At 53.5% G+C, this 26,841-nt stretch overlaps 1 protein-coding gene across 1 annotated transcript in view; it reads right to left on the bottom strand.

Moving 5' to 3' along the window:
- Nucleotides 1-3,737: 3,737 nt before the first annotated feature.
- The window catches only part of ATOH8 (atonal bHLH transcription factor 8), a 35,948-nt gene continuing 12,844 nt past the window's right edge, over nt 3,738-26,841 (bottom strand). Inside the window, exon 3 of the mRNA XM_043603887.1 lies at nt 3,738-8,579. Coding sequence (XP_043459822.1) covers nt 8,574-8,579 — 6 coding nt within the window. The 3' untranslated portion in view covers nt 3,738-8,573. The remainder of the gene's footprint in view (nt 8,580-26,841) is intronic.

Here is a 26,841-nt window from a genome sequence, read left to right as displayed (position 1 = left end):
ACCAGGTTCTCCCCCAGTCACAGGAGGCTCGACTCTGGCTGCTGCCTCGCTTGCCTTTCCCAGACCCGCTCGTGGGGGAGGAGAGAGCAGCGGAAGACCCTCTACAGGGGGATTGAGCCTCGAGGGTCTGCCTGCCTGCTAGAAAGCGGTCTCCATGGGAAGTGCTGACAGGGAAGGGCGAGGAGGGGCAGTGGTTCAGAACACGTCGTCCAGCTCCCTGAAGGACAGGGCGCACCTGTGAGGCTGCCAAGAGGGGGCCGGGGCCTCTCAGGCAACTGCTCCCCTCAAGTTTGGCTCCTGTCCAGTCCTACCATCAAAGCCCGGGAAGGCAGGCCTGACAGATGTCACCAACACTGAGCTGTCAGTCATCCCAGTGGGTCCCCACAGCACAAGCAGGGCCATGTGTCCTGTGAGGGTTAGAGGGCAAGGCTCTCCCTCATCTCCCCAAGCACTGACCACTGAGCACCCCTCCAAGGTCCTTCTCAGACAGCTTCACCTCTCGTGGCTTCAGCCCAGCCTTGAGTTTGGAGACTGAGCTGACCAGAGCACTTCCGGCAGTGCCTGGGGCAAGCACGTGGGTAAGAAAATCCTGGCCCATTCAAACTCCAAACATTCTAGTGGCTTCACACACTAGCAGTCTTCAAACTGTGCTCCAGGGAACCCTCTTAGTGTCCCATGAGAGACAGGGGTATGAAATAAAGATTAAGTGTGCTCCATCAATAGAAGAATGAATAAGCAAAATGTAGCATATACATACAACGGAATATTATTCAGCCACAAAAAGGAATAAAGTTCTGACACAGGCTACAACATGAACAGACCTTATTAAAAGCCTTATGCTTAGTGTATTAAGGCTAATAGAGAAGGACAAATTATGGTACAAAATTTCACTTATATGAGTTACCTAGAATAGGCAAATTCATAGAGACAGAAAGTAGAATAGAGGCTCCCAGGGGCCGTGGGGAGGTGGGAAGGGTTTTTACGGGGGTGAGGACAAAGTTTGGGGTATAGATAGTGGTGATGGTTATGCGACATTGTGCACATATTTAATGCCACTGAATTGTGACACTAAAAATGGTTAAAATGACAAATATTATGCTACATACATTTTTCCACAGTAAAAACATTTTTTTAATGTTTATTTTTCAGAGAGAGAGAGACAGAGCGCCAGCAGGGAAGGGGCAGAGAGGGAGGGAGACACAGAATCTGAAGCAGGCTCCAGGCTCTGAGCTGTCAGCACAGAGCCTGCTGCAGGGCTTGAACTCACGAACGAACCGTGAGCTCATGACCTGAGCTGAAGTCAGATGCTTAACTGACTGAGCTACCCAGGTGTCCCAGCATTTTTTTTAAAGAGAATAAGTGCTGAACTAAGTTGGAGAGGCGCTCATTTCTCAAAGTTAAATGTTTTCCTACTGCAGGACTTTTCAGAGGAGTATATTACGCTGAGGCTCCCAATGGAGAGGACCATTGAACCCTTTGTTCTTAGAAGGCCCAGTCCTGTTCATCTTAGAGCTCTTCCCCAAATTACAAATTTGGCTTCCTAGGCTGCCTCTCACACCTGAAAGAGGCACCAAAATCTTTTTCAAATCCGGGTTTTTATTTAGAAAATAAAGGTCAACATAGCTATCCTAAAGTGTGCCAAAAAACTTGCTTTTTGTTTTATTTTCTTCCCCAAAAATGGAGATTTCTTTCTTGGAACTTGGAAACATTTTGAGTTCTTTATTTAAAAAAAAAAAAAATTGTGTGTTGCATGCATGTATGTGTGTGCAAGAGGGAAATTCTCTAGAAACTTCTGGTGTGGAGCTGAAAATGAAACCCCAGAGGATGAATGCTTGTTGTCTGTGGGCCAGATGGCTTTGAAGGTGGTTTGGGGTATGGGGCTGGCACAGGGCTAAGTTCAGGGCTCTGTCTGCTTCCTGGGGGAGGGGCAGGCTTTGTCCTGTCCCCTGTTCCTGGTGGTGTCATCAGTCAGCTGTTTTAGGAGGGACAGGCTTCCCTTACAGGAAAGCCTGAAGGGAGAAATGTGGCTGCCCCAGGGCATGCATCCCCATGTATCTCTGCCCCAGAAGCAGGACCTTGGATACTGCTCAGCTGAGGGTGGGTGAGAGCCCCAGCCAGCCGCCCTATTTGCTCGTGACCTTTCCACTGGACATCATATTTTATAGTCTCATGTTGTCTGGCCTGGGTTTGGTGGGGACCTGGGGTTGGTTAAGGGGGATATTAGATTGAAGAAAAAAGGCTGGATTCAAGCCCCAGCTGTGGGACGACTTAGGGTGAGTCACAGCCCAGAAATGTAGTGTCAGGGAGTGAAGCCAGAGGGGAAAATATTTATAACTGCCGGAAACATGATGAACCTGTCAAAAATATATGAAATCAGCTAAATAAATTGGGAAGAAAAAGGCAAGGCCTTGTTTGTTTTTTGTGTGTGAGTGTAAACATTTCTTTAAAAATCATCAAGAAAGAGAAAAATAATTCCTCTACATACAACTGCCATATGTGAGTGATGTTTAGGGGAAATTGAGGAAATGTGGCTGTGTTCCCTTGAGCTGAAGCAGGTTAGAGAGACAGCATCAGCCATAGGAGGCAATTGGCAGAGAGATTATGAATTCACTGGACCCAAGAAGTCAAAGCTGAGATAATCATGGGGCTATAAGGCCCCCGAGAATCCTCAGAGATCTGGAGCGATGCTGGCCTTCTGTGAAGATAGGATGGAGGTGGAGATGTTTTTATTTATATCTCAACAGGAGAGAGGAACCCTTAGGACCTAGGCCACTGCTGTTGGGTAAAGCAGGGTCCCTCTGGGTGCCCAGGTTCGGGACTGGGAGAACTCCAGTTCTGGGAGGAACCAGGGGGCCTTAGGTGGATCCGATGCAGAGGAAAAGTTAGATTGAAAAGGAACCGTTTCCACTGCAGCAAACACTAGGGTTCAGAAAGCATGTTGTTTCAGGGGCAGCCAGAGAAAAGGAACCTGGAATTCGGCCAGCACCCCAGGATGCCAAACTGGGGGTCATAGAGACTGGGGGGGATGTTGGAGACGCTGGAAAACAGCGAGGACCACTGGCCACAGATCTGTTGGGCAGCTAAGGAACCTGGACTTTGCCCCGGCGGAGATGGGCCCAGGGGAGGGACTTCAGAAATAAACCACTATCAGCCACAGCGGAGGGTCAGCCGGGAACAGATCAAAGACAGGCCAGCCAGGGGGCGCCACACAGCCCCATGAGCAATAGCGAAGGCAGGCCTTCTAACCTAGCCTCAGTCCGGTCTTCCTGGCGGTGCACCCAGCAGGCTGGTCTGAGGGTGTTCCTACCGAAACTTGCTCCAGGAAGGCAGAGAGAGCGCATCTCTTCGATTGATTAACAGTGACTGCCCGGAGCGCGGTCAGGAACTCCGACCGCAGAGCCCGGGAAGGAGAGCCACCGCTGATTGGTGATGTCTGAGGCAGGCGGTCAGGGGGTGTGGCAGCGCTCATTCATTCATCCATACCCTGTCCACAGTTTACCTCCTCCGTGCCTGGCCCGTGTGCTCTGAAGCTGTCCTCTTCGCCGGGTCTCAAAAGGCTCAGCTGCAGAAAAAGCAAAAGTGCCCACAGCCCAGGCTCCACTCTGCTCTGGCCCTTCTCCCTTGGAGCCTCTTTGAGGTTTTGGAAAACGCCTGTGTCCCACTCTGTGGGGATCTTGAACAAATTAGCTGCGTGGTAGCTATTTGTGGAAGGAAGAAAGTAAATGCGGGAATCACCATATTTTCCACTTTTTTATTCATTTAACAAAGAAACCAATATATACATTTTGCAAGGCCTTTTCGAGGATTTGGAGATGAATTAGACCCAATCTTTGCCTTCTAGGAATTCATAGCTCATCTGGAGATTAGACATGTGCCCAAATATCTGTAAAAGCAGGTCGTTATTTATAAATACAAGTTCCTTGGGGGTGCCCGGCTTCAGGAAGGCAAACAGAGCTTGTCTGGGGTCTGGGGTATCAGAGGGGAGGAGTGTGCCAAGGTGAGAACCAGGATGGGGCGGGGGGGCGGTAGCAAAGGAAAAGCCAGCTGCCCTTCCTCTGGCCCCCCACCCCCACCCCACCTCCCAGGCAGGTCCCCCTCCATGCCTCCCTATGCTCCTGGAGCCTGGAAACAGAACACAGCTGTGCAGGATTGGCGGCAGCAAGAGGTCGGAGTGACAATGGCATTACAAGTCCCCTTGAAGGAAACACTTGGAGATGTCCAAGTCTTGCTCTGAGAAGGCCAGACTGTCACTGGGCTACTGGTGATGACTACGTTGCTGCTCAGAAAACAGCATGGACAGAAGGAGGCAAGTGCAGTGCCAGCTCCGGCCTCCCAGCTGGGCTACCATGGCTGACCACAGCACAGCACTTGCCCACATCTCCGCCCTGGATCACGGGCATGAGGGGCTCTGTGGGTTCCTCCAGCTCCCAGCACAGTCCCTGCATGCTGTTACCTGTTCTGGCCCCTGGGACCTGCCCCTCCTCCTCGCAGGCTGGTGAGAAAGGGGAGAGGGGTGAGGGTGGGTCGGAGAAAAAAGGACAGCCCGGAGCCCTTGGAGGACTCAGGCTGGTAGAGGGAGGGTAGGAGGATGTCTCAGGCCAGAGTGATGGTGATGGGGACAGGAAGGAGTCACTGTGTGGGGAGACGGAATCCACCTGGGGCTCTGGCCCAGCTGTGAGCCCAGAAAGGAGCCCAGGGACTCATGGACCGCCCTCCCCAGAACTTAAGCCTCTCTTCTGGGATGATGTGGGGCCAGAACCAGGAAGCAGTGCAGCTGATGTGCACAGAGATTTTGAAGTTTTATAAAGCTGGGTGGAGCTGGGAACTCCGAGTCCTGGAGCAGTTCTTTGTGGTTTGTGTCCTGCGGAGAGCAGGAAGCATGCATGCTGCAGGAACCAGGCAGGCACTCAGAGGTACACACACAGACATATGTGTCACTCGCAGGTCCCCTGGGTCCCTCTGTGGCTGGTGATTGATGAGCCATCACCGGCACGTGAGCTCAGGACGCAGAGCAAACAACAAAGCAGGAGGCTGTGCCGCAAACAAACCTGCAGGGCTCTGTGATCACAAACCCTCCGCTGGACTGGGACGTGAGGGGGGTGGCTCTTCATAATTTTTATCCTGTAGAGGGTCTTCTTGCCTGGCTGCTTCCATAAAATGGCCTGAAAGCCTGCCAGTGAAATTGGCAATCTCAATCTACCTCAAATGGATCGCCCTTCCCTGGGAATATCTGCAAGCGTGTATACAGATGTGCATGTGTACGCAGGAAGGAGTGTACATTTGTGTGTGTGTGTGTGTATGCACAAACACAAGCTGCTGTACTGGGGGAGAAGCTGGAAAAAGAAAGAAAAGCATGAACTTTCAATCGTTCACACACATATGTGCACTCATGTGCACACAGAGCTATACACACACACCCACGTCCACCCATCCACATTTTTGGCCTGGCCTGTATCCCACATCAGTGATTCTAAATCACTTTTTTGTCAGAAACCTGAGCCCACTTAAACCAGTAGCTCTCAATCTTGCCAGCACTTTGGAATCACTTAGGGAGCTTTTAAAAATCCCAATGCCAGGGACGCTTGGGTGGCTCAGTTGGTTGAGCACCGACTTTGGCTCAGGTCATGATCTCACGGTTCATGGGTTCAAGCTCTGTGTTGGGCTCTGTGCTGACAGCTCAGAGCCTGGAGCCTGCTTTGGATTCTGTTTCTCCCTCTCTCTCTGCCCCTACCTCTCTCTCTCTCTCTCAAAACTAAACATTAAAAAATCCCAATGCCCAAGTCACACTCCAGACCAATACATCGGAATTTCTGGAGATGGGACTTTGGCATAAATATTTCATATCAATAATCATAATCTCCTTAGGTGATTCCAATGTCCCGCCAGGGCTGGGTATTCCTAAAAGCCCTTCTCCCATTCCTCTGCACAGAGAAAACTTCTGTCCATCCTTAAAGACCCAACTCCCAAGGCCTCTTTGGAGGAATTGCCTGAAATTCCCAACAACATCTTAGTCATCTGACTGTATCATAATTATTTGCTTATCTGCCTGTACAGGTCCATGAGCTCCGTGAAGACAGGTGCTGTGTGAGATCCATTCCTCCATTGTGAACACCCAGCTTAATGTCTGATAATGCAGCTAATGACCAATAGATGCTTCAGAACGAAAGGGAAGTATGTTACAAAGGCCAGGAATAAGAAAGGGGTGGGAGCGGAAGCCACAGGTTGTTTCTGGGTGGTGAGGCCATGGGGTCTGGTCCCCTGGCAGCAGGATGAGGGTACCTCCCCACCTTTTAGTAACAGAAAGGGTCCTCTTATGTCAATAAGTTTCATGCTGTTTGGTCTACATTTCCTGCTTCCCTAGGAAGTGTCACCAGCAATACTCAGAAAGTCAGGGAGACAAGTGAGTGGGGATATGCCTTGTGCCTGGAGCCCTAGGTGACCAACCTTTTTTTTTTTTTAATGTTTATTTTGAGAGAGAGTGGAAAGGGGCAGTGAGAGAGAGAGAGAGGGGGGCAGAGAGAGAGAATCCCAAGCAGGCTCCATGCTGTCAGTGCCGAGCCTAACGCAGAGCTTGATCTCCCCACCATGAGATCATGACCTGAGCTGAAATCCAGAGCTGGATGCTCAATCGACTGAGCCACCTGGGCACCCCAGTGACCATCCCCTTGTAGCCCCCATCCCAAGCCCATTCTGTCTTGCAGGGCACCTTTGCTCTGAGGAGTGCTCTGAGCAGTCTGGGTCCCCTACTTCTGTCCCAGATCCAGGACCTGTCCAACAACCTGGTTCTTGGCAAAGGGCCGTGCCTGGGAAACACTAGTGCAGGGGGAGGAGGCTCCTGTCAGTCAGCTGCACCTGCAGACATTCAGGACCCGGTCCAGGATCCGAGGGAGCAGACAGAGACGGCGTGGCTGGGCTGAACCAAGGGACAAATGTGCACCCTGCAGGAGCATAGCTCCTTTCCTCATCACCTCCCATCTCCCTGGGCAGCCCTGCCCCTGAGAGTCCTCTCCCCATTCTTACCTTATGACCTCTTCCCCACCCCCAAATGCCCACTGAGGTGAAGTGATGTGACAAGGCCACACAAAGACTTTGGGCTGGGACTGGACTAGGGGGCCAGAAAGGGGGTAAGAGCACAGGATTTGGCGTGAGATCACCCTGATTTGAGGGCCAGATCCATCACTGTCTCCTTGGGGCCTTATTTCTTCATCTGTAAAATGGGATTAAAATGACAGTTCCCACCTCATAAACTCGTGGAATGGATTAAGTGAGGTATGAAGTGGAAAGAGCTCCTCACATGTTTCTGACCAGGCCTCCTGGTCACTAGTCCAGATTTGAGGTCATGGTGAGGGCTCCCTACACCCTGACACACACACACACACACACACACACACACTCTCTCACATGCTCAACTTCTAGGCCGACACCAGCCTCTCCCCTCCTCCCACAACTCCCCCTTAACTGACCAGCCAAAGTCCTGGTCGCCCACAGAGTCCATTCAACACGAGCAAGTGTTTTCTTTGCATGTTTGGGCTTTTACTTCAATTTGAAGCAGATGGTTGAGCACAGATGTGAACAGCTTTGGCCTTTTGAGCACAAGGAAGGAATAGGCCTTGGCTTTGAACATGCCCCTCGCCACCTTACTGGCCCATTTCCCTGGTCCCTTCCTTCCCTCTGCCCACCCCCTGCATAACCGGGAACAGACGACTGGCCTTCATGCAGGGCACCATCTTGTTTTCCCAGCCAGGAGGGTGGGCCATGGGCAAGGAGTGGCTGGCTGGGCTGGCTGGGGAGCAAAGACCCTTTAGGCTGGTCACCTTGGGGGACAAGACCCTGGGGTGGGGTGCGGGGTGGTCAAATTGGTTTCTTTTCCCCCTTACTCCCTTGCCATGATGCTCAGGGCCCAAGAAGCCTGGACCAGAACACTGACAATCAGGGTCAGAGGCCTAGGCAGCCAGTGGGAAGGAGAGAAGAGGGCCAGGATCTCACATCCCACTCCATATAAGCACCCCCAGCCCCCTCTCACAGCCCCCAGAAGGCTTATCTTGTACCCAGCCAGCTCAGGACCCAGCATAGAAAGAGAGTGCCAGGTCAGAGGGTTGAGTGCTTCCAATGGTCACCAAATGTCCATCCCTTCCATGAGTTTCCTGTGGGATTGCTGACTCGTCTTTGGCTTGAGATGGAACTCGGGCAACAGGAGGAGCAAAAGTCCTAGAGCAATGGGGTGGCTTTCTGCCGTGGGGTTTTGTCACCACCATTTCTTCAGTGTCTCTGTGGAATCTTTGGCAATGAATTTCTGCAGCCAGACAGGGGCCTCAGGCCCTGGGCAAGGGGGAGGCTTTGCTCTCCCCTCCCCACCAGGCCGAGGGCAAAGTGCAGAGTCACCAGAGTGGCTGAGGGGGGACAGGAGGGCAAGAGGGAGGCAGGTGTGCCCCTGCCCCACCCTGAGAGGCAGTGGTCTGAGCATCTGGTGGAATCCTGGAGAAGACAAGGCTGGACTTGGAGAGCTCACCTTCTCCTTGGGCTTGACCAGAACGAGGGCCCACGGAAGCATCCTTGGTCTAGACCGGGGCCAGTCACTCCTGAAAGAAACAACCAACCATCAGAAAAACTTGACTCTCCTCTTTCCTAAAGGCCAGCTGATCCCAGGAGCTGGCACCCCAGCACCTCCTCTCTCTTGATCCTTGCTGGCTCCTGCCCCGGGAGGGACCTGTGTGGCTCAGGCAGGGGACTGCATCCTGAGGGGTTCAGTAAGTGATGGAGCCGGCATCTGGACCCAGAACTGGCTGCCTCCAGAGCCCACACTGTCCCCTTACTCCTCACTCTGCATTTCAGAGCCATTGCTGACTTGGCCGCTTTGGGGATATGGGCAGGGCTGCAGGGGTTAGAGGGGGGCTCAGGGACACCTGGTGCTGATAACACAGTCCTCCGGGTCACACCTCTGAGGCATGTGAGTCAGGTCTGCCCCCTCCCCCCACAGGAATGACCACCCGCAGCCCCTTTTCCCTACGCTGTTCAGACAAGAGCACTATACCAGGAGTCCAGGGGCCTCCTCTAGGTGCTGTCCATCCACCCCACCAGGTGGGTGACCTGAGACAAGTCACTTAACTCCTCTGGGCCTCAGTGTTTTCCTGACACAGCTAGAGCAGGTCAATAATTTTCAAACTTTCTTTTAAGCAGCAGAAATGAAGTCTAACCCGTGAAACCCTAACACAGAAAACAGATAAACAAGGTCTGGTGTGTTTGCAGTAGCAGGGTAGGGAGGACACAGGGAGAGGGGGTCACAGGGTGCATTCCCTCCAACGGGAGGCCTGGGACATCTCTGAGAACCCAGGGTGCGCAGGAGCCTAGTTTGAAAACCACTAGGTTGCACCGTCCGTCGTGCGCGCCTCGCAGTCCCGACCTTTGGAACCCTCACTCTGGCAGCTGAACCTGGTGTCGCTCATGAGAAAACTGACCGCAGGGTGTGACTTGCTACCAGGGACAGAAGACAGGGAAAGGTCACAGGGGCTGCTGGGACTTCAGGTTCTGGGGGAGGTCAGCACGGTGGGGGGTGGGGCGGGGGGTCCTGCGAGGCCTCCAAGTCTACCCAAACACGCCAAAGAGCAACAGCAGTGCCCTAACCTGGCACAGCACACTCCTACGAAAGCAGCTCCAAATACCGCTTCTCTGGGATTCTTGCAACAACCCTGAACAAACAGCTAAGTACTCGTTTTTGAAGCAAAACATCTGTCAGGCACCTCCACCATGCCAGGGGGGCTTTCTCCGCACCCTCATTTCAGAGGTGAGCCATCGCCGGTGGAGAGGGGGCGCTGGAAGCTGGCGGCCATCAGGATTCGAATGCGGATCGACAATGTTTGTTCTACCACAGAGAAGCTGCTTCTGCTGAACCGGAGGCTTGGGGAGCCGGGATGGGGCCAAACCACAGCCTGGAGGGCCTGCCAACCACAGGCCCCGGTGAGCCTTGCAGGCCTGGGGCGCCGGGCTTGGCCAGCGGCCAGGGTGCGAGGCTGGGGTAAGGCTGGAAGTGGGGTCCGAGGAGGGCGAGAGCTGGGCCAGGAGGAGGGGGCGTCCCCTAGCTAGCAGAGGCTGAGAAGGGAGAAAGGAAAGAAGAGGGAGCATCTTGGTGGGGTGAGTCCCGGCTCACATCCTCCGAGCCCACAATGCGGTGCGTGGCTGGCCCCAGCAGGAATCTGCTTTTTGTTACCGAGTCTGAGGAGGAGGATTAAGAGGCGGAAAGGAAACCCGTGGGGATGGCACAGGGTCTGTGGTCCACGGGGTGATTTACAGCCCGCGTCAGCCAGTCGCTGGCTGCCTGGGCGGGCCCTGCGGAGAAGGGCCCAGAGTTCCTCTCTGTCCAGCCGGCCTGCGGTCTGGGGGTTCGGCGCAGAAAGCTGGCTGGGCAGGCGGGCCGGAGCTGTCCCACTGGCTACTCGGTCAAGGCGCCAGGGCCCTGCCCGGGCTCGCTACTGGCCCTCAGGCCCTGTGGAAGCCATGACTACCACCCAAGAGCAAGGGAGCCAGGTTCTTCTCGCCAAAGCCTGACCTTCAGTTCTTGCTCCCACCCTTTCCCTGGTGTCTACACTGGACCTGTGTTCCCACCGCCCACCTCGGTACAGGAATCCCAGCACACGTATCATCCATACGTGGAAGTCTTATGTCAAATGGGGCGTGGTGGGAAGAACACCGGGAGGCCTTGGGTGCCAGGACCTCCTCTGTGATTAACCAGCTTTGTGACTTTGGGGGACTCACTCTCCCTCTCTGTGCTTAATTCCTTCGCTTGTACAGCACACACATGGATTTGCACTCCCCCCAAAGGGTACGCACATTAGGCAGGTGAGGTTATCCCATCTGGGAGTCTGGGCAACATTTCAGACCTTGACCCCACCTTGGAAAGTCACTACATATATTAGCGTATTAAAGGACTGAAAAGTCCTGCAATGAAGAAATTCACAAGACTTTATTTACTCGTTGTTTTCTGAACTCCTATGATCCTGTGATCACAACTGCACCCTGAGTCAATCTGTGGCCCTTCCCTCTAGGTGCCTCCCAGAAGCAGCACTCGGCCACATCAAGTATCTGCTTCCTTCCTGCCTACCAGCTGGCCCAGTCTCTCAGCGCCCCAACTCAAATGTCCCAGTGGAGGCAGCCGGTGGTCCAGCCTCAACCAGATTTCCTCCACAGATCAGCTGTGGCTGAAGGGTTAGGAGACAAACCCATGGATGCCCCTTCAGAAGGGGCAGGGTGTATGTGTGTGTGTATTAATTACAGGCACATAATTACAAATGTGACAGAGAGGGCTGGCAAATACCCCCAACTTTGGCAACCGTACTACAGACCCCTTCTCATGAAACTGGTGGCAACATCCCATGTCACCTCACATAGAAGCACAGCCTGAGAGGGCCTCCCGAACCCCATCCAGCTCTGGGATTTATAGGTGGTGTTTCCTCTTTGGGCCAAGGCTCTGGGTACAGAGGGGAAAGGCTCTTGGCTCACTGCTCACAGAAGTCTCCTACATCCCAGCCCCTTACCACAGAAGATGCCCTTTAAACAGGTTCTGCAGTGAAAATAAACTTTGAACACGACTAGGCAAGATGGCCTCCCAGGTCCCTTTCTGCGGTCTGACGTGCTGAGTCCGATGGAGGTGATTTGGTCAGAGTGGCAAAGTGGCTGAGTCTATCACATTTAGAAATCATTTTTCTTAATCTGTTCATTTGTGGTCAGAACATCATTTGTGGTCAGAACATCAGCTCCACAAGGACAGGGACATGTCTGTTTTGTTCCCTGATGTAGCCCGAGAGCCTAGAACAGTCTGGACACATACTAGCATCTTGATAAATATTTGTTGAACACGTGAATAAATATTTCCAGTCACAGGCATTTTATTCACCATAGCTTTTATATACCATGGAGTATGTTTCCTGTTTCAAATGTAACTTCACATTTTTGAAAATATGCCTTTGCTTTACGGAAACTTGGGGTAATTGTTGTGAACCCTGGAACAATTCTGCATCATTTTTTGCTTTTGTTCACCTCCAATTTTTTATTCTGACTCTATGTCCTCTGCTTACCAAGTCTGTCTCTGGCTTTAGGTGGATTGGTTTCCTCTTTTGATCACTTCTGTGTATTGCAGGGCAATTTTACCATTTTAGGGGCATTTAAAAATGACTGTGTCTGCTTTCTAAGGTATTTTACCTTTTAAATTCATTTTCAGTCCATGTTACCTACTTAACCATTTTTCATTATTTTTAAATTATACATTTTTTTTTTTTTTTTACATTTTAGCAATTTGGATACAGCCTTCTACATGCAGAAAAAGACATCTAATGGAACGGAAATCCCTTCTTTTGCATTAGTTTGTCCTAAAAAGAATAGTCAGGTTTCAGATGTTAGTTTAAAACAAAAACACAAGGGGCGCCTGGGTGGCTCAGTTGGTTGGCTGAGCGTCCGACTTTGGCTCAGGTCATGATCTCACAGTTCATGAGTTCGAGCCCCGTGTCAGGCCCTGTGCTTATGGCTCAGAGCCTGGAGCTTGCTTCGGACTCTGTGTCTCCCTCTCTCCCTGTCCCGCCCCTGATCGCACTGTCTCTCTCTCTCTCTCTCAAATGAATAAACATTTAAAATAAAAATTTTTTTTAAATACAAAAGACAAGCAGAGAGGACGTGGGAAAAGTATTTTTCAAGACCCATGCTATTAGGTATTATTTTTTCTTTCACTTTTAAGTACATCCACGTTTGGGCTGGAAAGGGGGTTCTGTGTTTGGTTCTAAATGCAGAATGTTGGCGTTCACCTTGGCCCCAAAGTCAGCAGGCTATGGGGCTCTGGGCAAGTGAGTTCATCTCTCTATGCCTCAGTTTCCTCATCTTTATAGTGAACCTAGTAACAGTACTCACCTTCCAGTTGCCAAGAATCAATGAGACAATGGAGCGGTGCCCCCCCCCCACCCAGCAGGGCCTGGCACACAGTGGGAACACTGGAAGGTGCTGGCTCACGTTCCTGGAAAAAGCTGAGTCCTCGGTTTGACTAATGGGTGTTTAGAAACATAAAAAAGGCATCACAGGCTGAAAAGTCTCAAAGTAAGTTTATGTCATCTTGACCAATTTGCTTCCAATGGATTGTTTTTAAAAATGTAGACACAACTTCTAAAATCACATAAGGCATGTCTCTTGCCTCATGAATGGATAACCAAAGTGTGGTGTATCCATGCCAGGGAATATTATTCAGCCACAAAAAGAAATGAAGCTCTAACACATTTCCAGAACATGGATGAACCCTGAGAAGAGTGTGCTGAGTGAAAGAAGCCAGGCACCAAAGACCATGTGTCACAGGATTCCATTTACACGAACTGTCCCGAATGGGAAAATCCACAGAGTAGGCTAGGACTGAGGGACAGCGAAGACCGTGGGGTAGGAAGAAATAGCTAAAGCATACAGGGTATTTTTTTTTTTTTTTTTTTGCCTGATACAAAAGTTCTAAAATTGTGGTAATGGCTGCACATAGGTGTGAAAATACTAAAAACCACTGAAGTGGACATATTTTTTTTTAAGTAATTTTTTTTGTTGTTAAATTTATTTATTTATTTTGAGAGAGAGAGAGAGCATGCGAGCGTGCACACAAAGCAGGGGAGGGGCAGAGAGAGAGGGAAAGAGAGAGAATCCCTGGCAGGCTCCGCACCATCAGCACAGAGCCTGATGTGGGGCTCAAACTCCCAACTGTGAGATCATGACCTGAGCCAAAAGCAAGGGTGGGACGCTTAACCAACTGAGCCACCCACGTGACCCTGAAGTGGACACTTTAAACAGGTGAACTATATACGATCTCAATAAAGCAGTTAAGTTTTTAAAAACATTACACAGGACATGTTAATTATAGGAAAACTAGAAAATAAAGAAGAGTGAACAGAAGAAACAACATTTCAATCACCTCAGTCTCCCCACTAGGAGCAAACCACTGATAGCCTTGGGTGACTTATTGTTCCATATATTTTTATGCTTAGACCTACCTATATAGTATTTTTGTTTGTTTGTTTGTCTGGGTATTTATTTGTTTACTTGTATTTTAAGATTTTTATTATTTAAGTATGCTTGGCACCTATATAGTAGTTTATGAAAGTGGAGTTATGTTGTGTAAACCGCGGGTGTTTGTGTTTTCTCCAACACCCCAGCCTGTACACCTTTGCATTTGGCAGATGTGTTTTCACATCTCCACGGGCCAGGCTGTGCTGAGGTTATTCTGGGCACAAGCACAGGCCTGGGCTTCTGGCCTCCCAACTTCCCAGGGAACTGGAAGCAGGTATGGACCAGCCCACCCCCAGCGCCTCCCGCCCCGCCTGGCCTGGGCGCCAGGGGTGACAGGCAGGAAATTTATGAGCAGTTGGAGTTGGCTGCTATTTTCTGAGGGCGGGAACATGGTGTGAATCAAGGATCCCACTGTGTCCAGGCTGGGAGGGCCCTCTGAGGTCCCAGCCATCTAAGATTTGCAAAGTTACGGCCAGAGCCCCTTGTGGGCCAGGAGAATCCGCCTGGGGACCATGAATTGGGAGAATTCATTTACTCATCAAAGATGTACTCAGTCCCTACTGGGTGCCAGCTCTGTGACAGGCACGGGGTTAGAGTCCCTGCCCTGGGGCAGCTGACGATGTAACTCCAGGGTGAGACTGAAAACCACTGCTGCTGGTACATGCCATTGATTCGCCCGGTCCCCCTTGTGTTCGCTCCTCACTAGAGGAGCGGCTGAGGTGGCCAGGGGCTCTAGGCTAGTGTGCAGACAGCTGCCTGGGCAGCTAAGAGGCTCCCCTGCCCTGCGGGCCCCAGCCCCCCAGGTGGGAGCATGGGTGGGTCCAGCAGTCTAAGCCCCCCATTGACTGAGGCCAGTGGAGACGACCAAACTTCAGTCAGTCAGTGACATACAGAAGAACTGTCCTACCGGGAAGAATGAACCCCCTCATCAGACAACGTTGAGGATGAGAGCAGGTAACCCTGGGGCCCCCTCCTGTGCTAAGACGCCAGCCGCAGAACCGGGTCCAGGTATGCTGGGCAAGCATTGCGAGAGCACAGTCCACACACCCCATGCTGCCCTGAAGCTTTACTTGGAGTTACGCCCGCCGGCTGGACCATAAACTCCAGGAGGGCAGGGTTTTGTGGCTGGGTCCCTGCTGTCTCCCGGTCCAGGATAATCGGGGCTAACTCGAGTCCAGTCTCTTCACCCCCCAGGCCCCACCTCCACTGCAGGCTGAGAAAAACGTGCCTCTCCCCTGCACTCCCGAGGCACCGTATGTGGACTCCCACACCCCTCCGTGCCACGAATTATTGTTGGTACGATTGCCATCATCGTCCCCTCACTCACCCCACATACCTCGAGTGCGAGCTCCCGAGGGAAGGAGGGGGTCGCGCCGTCCTGTCCACTGCTGTCCTCCCAGGCCTAAGGCCAGAAGTGAGTGAATCGGCGCTCAGAGCTACCATCTACTCCCTCGTGCCGGGCACCACGCTGCCCTCCTTTGCATGTGCTGTCTTACACACTCCCTGGGAGGTGGCCATCTCTGCTCCCATTTTGCAGATGAGGAAATGGAGGCCGGTCCGGTTTCCTGACCGGCCTGGGTCACGCTGCTAAGATGCAGCAGATCAAGGCAGACCCCCTGACCTCTGGACAGCTCAGCTTCTTCACTGGCAAGTGGGCTGGTGAGTCCCCAAGCCATCCACCCAGCTGCCACCTTCCTTGGTTCTAAGAAAATCTCCATCTTTGTCCTTTGAGCCTAAGGGAAAGGTGGCTGGCAGTGGGAGGCCTGGCATTCCCAGAGCCAGGGCCAGAACCCAGAAGGAGCCCACTGAGCCTGCAGGGGATGGCCAGGGAGAGCCACAGCCCCCGCCACGCTGACGCCTTCTTGGGCTACAGGCCGCTCTCTCTGGCTGCCAGTCTCTCACTTTCTTTCTCCATGCTTTGCCTATGTGTCTCTGTGCCAACTTTCTTTTGGCCTCTCCTTTGTTTATATCTCCCCGTCCATCAGCCTGTCTGTCTTTCTTGGCCCCCACCCCACCCCACCCAGAGCACAGAGCACTGGGAGGGTCGAGCTGGCCCGAGAGAGGCCTGAGGCCCAGCTGCTGCAGCTTCCCATCTGCTTCCCATTCTGTGATGTTGTCCAGCCAATTCCACTCGGCTACACACTGCTCTTCCAGACCCCAGGAGCTCAAGGAGCCCGTGACCTTGCCCCATAGCCAGGGGAGGCACTCAGGCTGGAGGGGAGCAGACAGCTGGGCAGACAGGTGGCCCAGCCAGGTGAGGAAGGCCCTGCTCCCTGGCGGCTTCCTGGTGGGCCCTGACCCATGCCCCTCACCCCACCCCCACCCCCACCCCCGCTATGCACATACACACACACACACACCTAACCGCAGTGCTGACAGATCCCTGTCAGACCTGCTTCTTCCCCAGCTGGGGATCGCTGGCCATCACTGCCCTGCATCTTTCAGTGCCTCCCCCCACCCCCGATCCTTACTGCAACTGACAGCAGGGGTGATGGGGAACCAAGCAGACAAGCCAATCCACGCCCAAATGCTGGCCAGCACGCCTTTGCAAAGATCAGATGTATCTCTCCAGGAGACCTCCAGGAAGGAGTCTAGCTGTGGATATTTCAGGACCAGCGGGGCAATAACATGTGGTCAGGGAGCCCCTGGAGAGCCCAAACAATCAAATGACTTCCACAAAAACAGCGTGCAAATGCAGTTTTAAGGTGAGAAAAACACCACCCCTACCCCTCCTCATCATCCCTGGGCCTCTCACAGCCAGATTCCGGAGGCACGGTGGGGGACATCTTTGATCAGGGCTCTTTACTCACTGCCACCCTGTCCATCAGTGACACCACAAAAGTAGCTCCCAGCCGCATAAGGGAAAGGCCGAGACTGGACAAGAAACGATTATTTTACCCACATGCATATGCACACGCACACCTACTGACAGGCAACACGGCGCGGTGGCTGAATGTGCCAGCCGTGGCACCACACGGCCTCTGTTTGAATCCTGACTTCCTCATTCTACCAGCTGTGTGACCTTGGGCACGTTCCTTAACCGCTCTGTACCTCAGTTTCTTCACCTATAAAATGGTAATAATAGTAATCTACTACAGGAGGTTGTAGGGAGGACTCAAGAGCACAGTGGCGGCCCCGCGAAGCACTCGGCACTAGGCAGTCACATGCCAGAGCACAAGTGTGTGCATCTGTGTCTCCCTTCCATTGGCCCGTTAGCTCCTCAAGACAGGACTGTGTCTCCACCTCAGACGGCCAGGGTCCCACCCAGTACTGGGCACAGAGGAGCTGCCTATTAGATCCTGGGGAAGACAACTGGAAACCCCTCCTTTCCTATGGCTTCCACTTGTCCGTTCTTTCGGCAAACATCTACGGAGCGTTTAGACCATGCCAGGCTCCCTTTGAAGCACTGGGGATGCTGCAAACAGCAAAACAGACACGGAGCCCTGCCCTCCCCGCACTGACATCCTAGAACCAGCTCTTGCACAGAAGCAGACTTCCCCAGAGAAAGGAAGCCTCGTGTTTTCTGTGCCAAAACAGCTTGGACAGGTCCTCTCCTAATAATTGATGCACTTCCCTGCATTCTCAGCCCGACGTTACTGGATGTACTTTAGCTTCCTCTTGACAACCCAAGGTCAAGCCCAGAAACATCAGGCCAGAGAAGACTCCACAGGTCCTCGAGGCCTCGGGGGCCCTTTACCCAGACACTAAACGGCTCCAAGCCTCTTGGCTCTTCTGAGCCTCTGGCACTGCTCTCTTTGTTTTTCTGTTTCCTCCCACACCATCAGACCGCTGGCCGTGACTCTGGGCGCTGTCCCTGCACCTGCTCCAGGTTACCACTTCAATAGGTTATTTCTGCTCAGCTGCTCTGATCTGAGACACCGGGGAGTCCAGCTTGTCAGAACTGTGCACAGATTAAGGGCCGTGGGCTCTGAAGAAGGCCCCTCCAGGGCTCCCCTATGAGCTTTTATGCTTGGCTCTTGCGTCATTTAGCCCTGCCCTCCAAGGGGTGGGGCCTTTGTTTGTTTTGTTCTCCAACGTGACCCGGCACCCAGAACAATGTCTGCCGCACAGTGGACATTCCAAAGTATTTATTCTTAAACAAATGTGCAGGACCCTCACGCTTTCTTCATCTTTTACTGCTCCTGTTAACTCAAGAGACTGAACAAGTAAGAATCACTGTGTGGATAGGCTGAGGGGGTGAGTGGGCCAAAGTGGGCCAACCTTTGCCAGTAACCACACCGGCCGCCCACCCATGTCCCATGTGTGCATGCAGGTGGGGCTGTGGGGGGCAGGAGAGCACCACTGCCATGGACTGGGTGGGGTGATTCTCAGCAACACCTCTACCCACCTAGACAGGAACTCAACCTACCATGTAGGAGGCCCCCCATCTGATCCTGACAGACGGTGCCTAGAGACCCAGCGGGACACCCGTGCGTGTGTGTGCGCGCAGGATGAACGGGGTGTCCTCTGCGCGGCGATGCAATCAAGTCCTCTGTGGCCAGCCCAGTCTGATATCCATTCTCTAAATCACTGGGTGGGAAGGGGACACTGGGGCCCCTCTGCTCAGTGCCCTGATGGACGTGGAACCTCTCTGACCACACAGCATTTCCAGCTGACAAAACCCTTTCTCAGCCATTGTCTCCTTGAAGCCTGCTCACCTGTGGCCATTTCCATCCGTGTTTTAGGAGGAGCAGAGCATAGAGAAGGCAAGACCCTGAGGTCACAAAGCCCATGAGTGGCTGGGCTGAGACTCAGACCCACATCTCCCAGTCCTGGGCCTTTCACTGCCAGACACTCTCTGCAGCTCATACCCACCTTGGGAGCAGCAGAGGACAGAGACGGTCTAGATTCAGGAGCACCTGTGTCATGGGGCTGAGGAGCCTGCCTTACCCCACCTGGCCTGCCCAGCTGTGTGACCTGGGTGACTTCACCTCTGGGTCCCAGCCTCCCCATCTAGCTGCCATGGTTAGAAATATGTGTCTCGGGAGGTCTGGGTGGCTCAGTCAGTTAGGCATCCGACTTTGGCTCAAGTCATGATCTCGCGGGTTGGTGAGTTTGAGCCCCAAATCATGCTCTCTGCTGTGGGCGCAGAGCCCGCTGCAGATCCTCTGTTTCCTTGTCGCTGCCCCTCCCCCACTCTCCTGGATGGAAGGAAGGAAGGAAGGAAGGAAGAAATGTGCGTCTCCAGAGGTTGCTATAGGAGTTAAGTGAGTAACAGGCATGAGAGGGCTCTGCAAAGTGTGAAGCACAGTGCAGAGAGGTACATGGTCACTAGTGGCCTAGCCTGGTCACCCAGGTTCTTTTAACCTTAGTGTCGTCAACTGAAAATGGAGCTATTTGCACTCACTTTGCGGAGCCACGGCGAAGAGGGAGGAAGCTCACGGAGGCGGGGTTCTGGCACTGTGGTTAAGGTTAGGACACCGGTTAGCCCCACTAAGAAGAAAACCACCCTGTCACAAATCAGGGCCAATGCTCCAGGGATGTCACGTAGCTGCATGTCACGAGCCTGCTGCACTCCCAACTGAGAGATCCTGATGTCTTTCTCACTTTCAGGGGGAGCACCCCTTCTTCTAGGACAGGTAGGGGATGTCTGGGCAGGACGACTGAACTGATGAGGAGAAAGGCTCTCTCCAGCAAAGCCCCTGTTCTGCCTTTGGATGTAACATGAGGATGAAGTGCTCAGTGCTGTGGCAGCCACTATGTAGCCATGAGATGAAGACAGAAAGAAGTCTCTGCCTTCAGCCTAGGAATACTCAGCCCCAGCTGTGTGGATATTAGTTGAAGGAATGGTGTGTCATTATTTGGGGCCCTACTATGCACCAGAAACTGGGATGCAAAAATGAAAGGGCACCCAGTCTGATTGGAGAAGCAAGCACTAAATAAACACTGTATGCCGTGAGGTAGTGTAGTGTGGGGGTTATAATATCACATAATATATCCTGTAACACACCAGCTAAAAGTGTAACAATATAACATGGGCTCCAGCACGTCACATAACAGAACATCTTATATCGTTACTTCACAGTATATCATAGGACACTCTCCTGAATTAGACTATACACACCCCAGTGGTAAAGGCAAGTAGAGTGGCCATGCTATGAGGCCCTGAGGAGGAGGCTGGGGTAGGGGTCAGGGAGGTCTTCCAGGAGGAACTGAGCCTTCCAGAATGAGGAGGAGTTAGCCAGCCAGACAGGGGAGAAGGGCATTCCAGGCAGAAGGAACAACATGAGCACAGAGGCCAAAAATAGCCCCTTTGGGCGAGGAGTTCCTTGTTGCTAGAGTGTAAATTGGGACACAAGGAGTGACCAGCTGGAGCCAGGTCACTTGGGGGAGGGTCAGGTGTCCTACAAGGGGCTGTGGCCTCTACTCTTGGCCTGTGGGGAGCCCCTGAGGGTCCCGAGCAGGGAGTGAGGTGGTCAGACCTGGCTTCTGGCTGAGCTGCTAGGAGGGGCTCAGGTGGGGGCCCACAGAGCCAGAGCAGTTGGGCAGCTGGGCCAGGTCCCAGGTGGCTGTGAATTCTGGGTGGAGGGCAGGAAGGTCTTGAAGGAAGGAATGGCTCCCTACTTCTCCCTCCAGAAATATTTTTACTAGGAGCTCAAGGAAGGCAGGGATTGATATCTTCCCCTAGAACCAGCTTTCTGGTGTGCTAGGGCAGATAAAAGGGGAGAACCAGTTCAAGGACAGGCGAGGAACGGGGGCCTGCAGCCACCCCTCTGATCCGGGCCTTCTGCTGTGCTGGGTACAGTGTTCAAGGCTGAGCAGGGAGCAGGGAAGCCTCAGGGCTGGAAAGCAACTTCTGGTCATTGGGCTGACTCTACATTATAACCAGGGGCCTGGGGCCAGTAGTCACTCCTCCTTGCCTGGCCCCCCGCCCCCCCCCCCCCCGCACCTTTGGCCCCACAAAGACCAATTTCTCAGGCAGAGGACATGGGAGAGAGGAGGGAGTTCACGAAACAGCTTCGCGTACTTTGTGCATCAATCCTTGAGTAGATCCGGAAGGCAGGCTAGGCATCTTCCAGACGGGACACTTGAACACAGCCACCCAGTCACACAGCCCCGGGGCAGAGCTGAGGCTGGCTTCAGAGTCAGGGGCCCAGACACCTGCCCACTGACACCAAGCAGGGAGGGTAGATCTCAGCCCCCTCTGAGCCCTTCAGACGGTGAGATTAATGGCCCTGAAATTGTGATAAACATAAATATTTGGTCCTTCTGGAGCTGCCTCTCTCCAACCAAAACTGGGAGGGGAGGAGAGAGAAAAGGAGGGCAAAGGAATGAAATGCAGGGGCCTGGGTACAGTGTAGATGAGACACACGGATGCCCTCCAACACCCACAGTCCTTGGCTTGTAAGAAGCCAGCCACCCACAGCCACGGGACAACAGACTTTTCCCACTGCTGCGGTGAGGGGTTCCGGAGCTTCCGGGTCTGCTGGGGCTGTGTGGGGGCAGACAGTGGGAAAGGGGTGCAGGGAATTGAGAAAGGAAAGGGGAGACCCCAGTCCCTTGGCCCTGACCTGTGTCCCCCCCCCCATATCAAATCAGCACCCTCTGACACTTGGGAGGCATCCCTCTTCCCACCTCCACCTGGCAGCCTGGGGCCTGAGTCTCAGCTCCACATCGGTGCTCCAAGGGGAACGAGGAAGGCGGGCCACACCTTGCCATCTTGCTTCCTCCCGGAAGCTGGTGTCGCAGCTGCCGGCCCTGCCCCGGCACCCGTGGCCTCCGGACAGACCACAGGGTGACTGCTCCCAAGAGGTGCCCAGATTCCAGGCACACATCTCCCAGAAGCTTCTGGGACAGCCAGTTCTTTAAAAAGGCTTCATGTCATACTGCAATCAGCTGAGGGGCCCAAGCACAAGGCTGTTTATGAATGCCACTGTTTTCCCAAAGCATCTCCACGTTGCTCTCTGATGAGCCGACGAGGGTCTCTGCGTTATCTCTGCCCCACTGACGTCGCTGGCATCTTTTGTGCCTGGGTTTATGACTTTCTGCCTCTCGTCCAAGACCCGAGCATTGATGGCCTGGGCCTTGCCCATAGCGCGCCCTCCCAGGCACCTTCTTTCCCGTCTGTCCTTCCCTACCCCCCCTGCACCACCCCCCCCCCCCGCCCAGGTTTTATGAAAACAGTCACTTCCAACTCCCTCCAACCCTAACAGTTTTGAGACGGAAAGGATTCTGGCAGCATCCAGGAGAACTAATTAGGTGGTCTTCAGGCACCTTAGAGGAAGAAGAAAAGTCATAAGTGGTGTAAGAAGAGGAAGAAACAACATAAAAAGAAAACGAGGGGAAACAAAATAAAAACCAGAGATAAAAAGTCAAGAGAAAACGGCGGCGCCTGAGAAACAAGAATTCCAGCCGCCAACTTTTACGGCGTCCAGCCCTGTTATTCATAAGTGAGTTTCCTCTCTCACAAAGGACCTTTTGCACGGTTTTCCCTTCTGCCTCCAAACCAGCTGCTCGCGCTGTTGTATCCTGAGTGATGATGAGGCTCTGAAAGGGTTTTTTGGGAACAGATGGCCAGGGGAGAGCTGGGGAATGTGCCAGCAGAGGGCTGGGCGGGCTGCCAAGGCCTGCGGTGACTGAGTGCTTGGGCTTCCAGCTCGCGTGCTTTCCCTGCCCTCTGCCCTCCGTGGCGCCAGCAGGCCTTCCCAGCGAGCGCTCGGAACATCTGGAGTCTGGGGCTGCCAGGAGGGGGGGCCGCGGCGGCCGGGCGGGGGACCCTCTGTTCCAGCGAAGCTCCCATGGACTCGCCACCAGGCCCGCCTCGCAGAACAGCTAATCAAAACCACAGCGCCCCGAATGGGAACCAGGCGTGCTCCCAGCTGCAGCCAGAGGCCGCCAGGCGACTTAACCCGGTGTCAAGCCTCGCTGGCGGTGCAGCGCTGGGGGTGCGCGGGGCTGATGACACCCCCAGCCTACCCCACCCGGCGCCACCCCCAGCGCCACCACCGGCGGGCTATTGGCTCCCTGCAGCTAAATGCAGCCTCCACGTGCTGTGGCCCGGCTGCTTACATAAGAGCTGCTGCTCGGGGCAAGGCGCTGCACCCGGCATTTGCTGGGGGCCCTCTGGGCGCAGGCCACCCCAATGGGCAGTGGGTGAGCCTGGGGGCCCGGCAGGCCTCCAGAGTTGAAGGGAGGGCATGGAGTTTGGAACCAAAGAGACACAGGCTGGAAACGGCTCGACCGCTTGCTAGCCATGTGGCCTTGGGCAAGTGCCCTCCTCTTGGCCTCGGTTTCCCCTCTGTGCAAGGGGGAAGGAGGTCCTAACTTGTGCGGTTAGTGTAACGTGAGGTAGAGACAACGTATGTGAGATGCCTGGCAGACAATGGGCACTCACTGCATGGTTGGCATGACCGTAGGGGGCAGCTTATTAGCACTATTACTTGTGCACAACCAAACATTATGCATGTTTTTTGGTATGAGTCCATGAACTTGAAAAGCCAGGGGATTTCTGAGTTGGCTGCACGTTCACCTTATGGGTGTGAGACCAGGGGTTTGGGCTGAAGTGCTGGAGAGGGGAGGGGTCCCCCATTCAGAACTATTCATTCTTATCTGCCTTTTGGTTGGTCAGTCTTTCGTCCACCCCAGGCACCGCCCCTTCCAGAGATAGTCCTTCCTGGGGTTCCATATGAAGTTGTTACCTTACTGCTATAAATTCCGGAGATTTCCTTTCTGGCACTCCCGGAGAAGATGCCAGCCCCTTCTCATATGGCAACCTGTTGAATCCTTCCAGCAAGGTGGCAAGGAAGGCATGTGGGCTCTCACTTTATAGATGAGGGAATGGGGGATCAGAGAGGTTAAGTGACATGCCTAAGGCCACACAGCTAGGTCTTGCCCATGTCAGGACTCTCCCCCACAAAACTCTATTCTTGGCCTACTTCACAGTCTTCTTGAAGGTCTCCCTGTTCTGCTTTCATATGTCTTAAAGTTACACAACAGCACCAGAGAGAACTGAAGAGAACTGTAGGGTTCAACCTACCCCTCCCCCAACCTACACAGACACCCTTTCTCCAGTGTCTTAGACCAAGGGTCATTGAGCTTCTGCAGAGATTTCCAGAGGGACACCCTGGCTCAAAGAGCAGCTGGCAGGAGGATGGGAGGGGGGTTCTCGGAAGGGTCTCTACATTCCCAAGGGTGATCCTTTAGAGCCTCAGCGGGGTCTTCCCATGTCTCTGTGACCGTCTGACCATGAGTGGTTGGTTCTTTCTCGCTGTGCCCAAGATGCCAAGTTTTCACTCGTGGACAGCATGCTGGGGAGAAGGGTGCATGTCAGGAGCAGAGCAATTTGGAAAAGGGGACAGGAGGCGGGTGAAGAGTGCGTGAAAGCAGAGAGTAGAGCAGCGCCAGCCTCCACCCCACCCTGGGACCACCCGGGGAACATCGGAGGGCCGACTTCTGCCTTCCTTCCGGGGAAAGCTGGCTCTGAGCTCACCTGTGAGGCTCCCCAGCCAATGATCCCTCCAACCCAGTCCCTGCCAGACTTGTGGACTAATGATGTCAAATGTGAGAGGAGAAACGGCAGCTGAGAGAACACTCTGTTAGAGCAAACAGCTGGTGACAAACGTCTATGTAATTGGAATGCCAGAAAAAATAAATTGCATCCATTTTTATGACTAGAAGGGAATTTGATGGTGGTTTCCCACCCACCCCCCTTTTTTCCCAGCATAGATGGACTCTATGGGCTTTGGAGGCAAATGGTATTTAACTCAGTAACTTGGCCGGTAGGATTTGGAAATAGAACCTCCTCTCACACACCCACTTCCATGTGGGAGGCAGAACAGGGAAGGGTAGGGCCGCTGCACCCCTCTCTGACTGGCTAAGGGACCTTGGTCAAGTTCCTTAGGTCTCTGGACCTCAGTTTCATTATCTGTGTAATGGGACAGCATCAGTACCTCCCTCGTAGGCTTGGCAAAAAGAGTCACGAGTCGATACATCACAAGATCTAAGCACCATGCCCGACACGTAGTCCAGGCTCTAAGAACATCAGGTATTACCGGTGTTCCCGGGACACAATGCACTGGAGACCCAGCAGTCCCTGTGAGAAACTTTCTGGTCTGTGTAAGATGCCCATGCAGGGCACAGGGAAAGTAAGAGTACCACGTTTAGTCATTCAGACAGAAAAAGGGGCTGAGGTGACCTCAGCTCAGAAAGCCCAACCAGAAAGGGCCTCAGAAATCACTTCTGGTGACAACTCGCCTCAGAGAAGTGGACACTGAGGCCCCAGTGCAGATGACTATGTACATGCAATGGGGATGGAGCCAGGGCTGTGCCCCTTGGCGGATACTCTAGGGACACAGGAGGCCAGGCACACCAGCAGTTGGGTCCAGCCAGAGCAGGAGCTCTTAAGACCGGGCCACATGCTCCGGGGCTTGGGTACAGTCCACATAAGGCTCTGGGCTCAGCCAGTCAGTAAAGGGCCCCTCGAAACACCCTTGGCTCCCATGGACCCCCAACCCAAAACCAACGTACCACCTCCGCTTGTCCCCAGCACCAAAGCTACAGAAGTCTGCACACAAGATGTTCTTCCGAAAAGGAGCAGGTCACCCTGGGACCTGCCATCACCAAGAAAAGCCTCCCCTGCCTAAAAAGCAGCAGGAAAAGAGGGAAGACATAAGTGTGATGGAGCTGCATCAGCTTCAGGGCTTCCTCCGGCCCAGATCACCCAACGCGTTAGGAGCAACCTCCAGTCTTGCAGAGCCAGCCTCCCTCCATCTGGCACAGCCCTGGGGGTCCCTAACCGCTGCCCAGGCTTCTGGGACAGCGCTTAACTCGGTGCATCATGACGTTTTCTCTCTCCCCATCCCCAAACAGCCTGCAAGCAACTTGAGGGCACGGACTTACTGGCCATTTAGCACTAGCGTTTAAACTATGCCTTCAGTGTTAGTAGCTATCGTTATTACCATTATTATTATTACTCGGTAGGTTAAAGGCACTGGTAAGGGGCGTCCTCGATTGTGGGAAATTGGTCCTTTCCTATTCTGCAGGTCTGGCAAGGCCCACCCGGCCCAGGTGTGAAACAGTCTTGCTGCTCTTCTTCCTCCTCCTCCTCCTCCACCTCCCCCTCCCCCTCCTCCTCCAAAGCTCCCAGGAGTTGCTGCTTTAAAAACAGGAGCTGCAGAAACATGGCCCAAAGCCAGGTGCTTAACGTGCATTATCTCCAGCTACAGCCAGAGTCAGAACTGCGTTCTCCAGGGCCCATCCACTCCTCCCCACCATCTCTGGGCTGGGCGGCCTCACCAGCTGACACAGGCCTCACCGCACAACAGGGGCTTCCAAACGAGGCTCCGAAACCTCAGAGTTGTGTCCCATGAGGACCAGAGACAGAAGACCCACCGGTCAAGGGACACCGATCTCCGACCCCTGGTAGGGAAGGGCTGAGGTGAGGCAAAAGGATGCACCTGGGACTTGGGGTGGGGAGCACTGAATTCAGATTCAATCCCATTCTTAACACAGGTCTGGCGGGTGGGCAAGGCAGCTCATTAGCGCTACAAGGGATCTCAGATGACACGGTGTACAATCTCTCAAGGAGGCGTCCTGAGAAAGGGTCGCCCGGCCTCTTGGGGACACATGAACTGTGTGAGGGAGCCATCAAGTGGGACAGCTGGCTAAAGATGCTATCAGTCATACCGGTGAGGGTCACTGCCATCACAGCAGCTGTTTATAGAGGACTTCCTTTGAGCCACTTACATTGGCACATGTTTTCTAGTTTGTTCCCTTTTTTACTTTTTATCTCTCTCATTAGGATTTAAGCTTGGCTCACCCCCATCCCCAAATCCTCAGTGGCCACAGGGGAGGGGTACAGAGGCTTGATCTGAGTCCCAAATCCAT

This window comes from Prionailurus bengalensis, chromosome A3, assembly GCF_016509475.1.
Source record: "Prionailurus bengalensis isolate Pbe53 chromosome A3, Fcat_Pben_1.1_paternal_pri, whole genome shotgun sequence".
In the NCBI taxonomy this organism is placed as follows: domain Eukaryota; kingdom Metazoa; phylum Chordata; class Mammalia; order Carnivora; family Felidae; genus Prionailurus; species Prionailurus bengalensis.
Note: the sequence above shows the minus strand (reverse complement) of the source record. Positions and strands in the feature narration are given on the sequence as shown.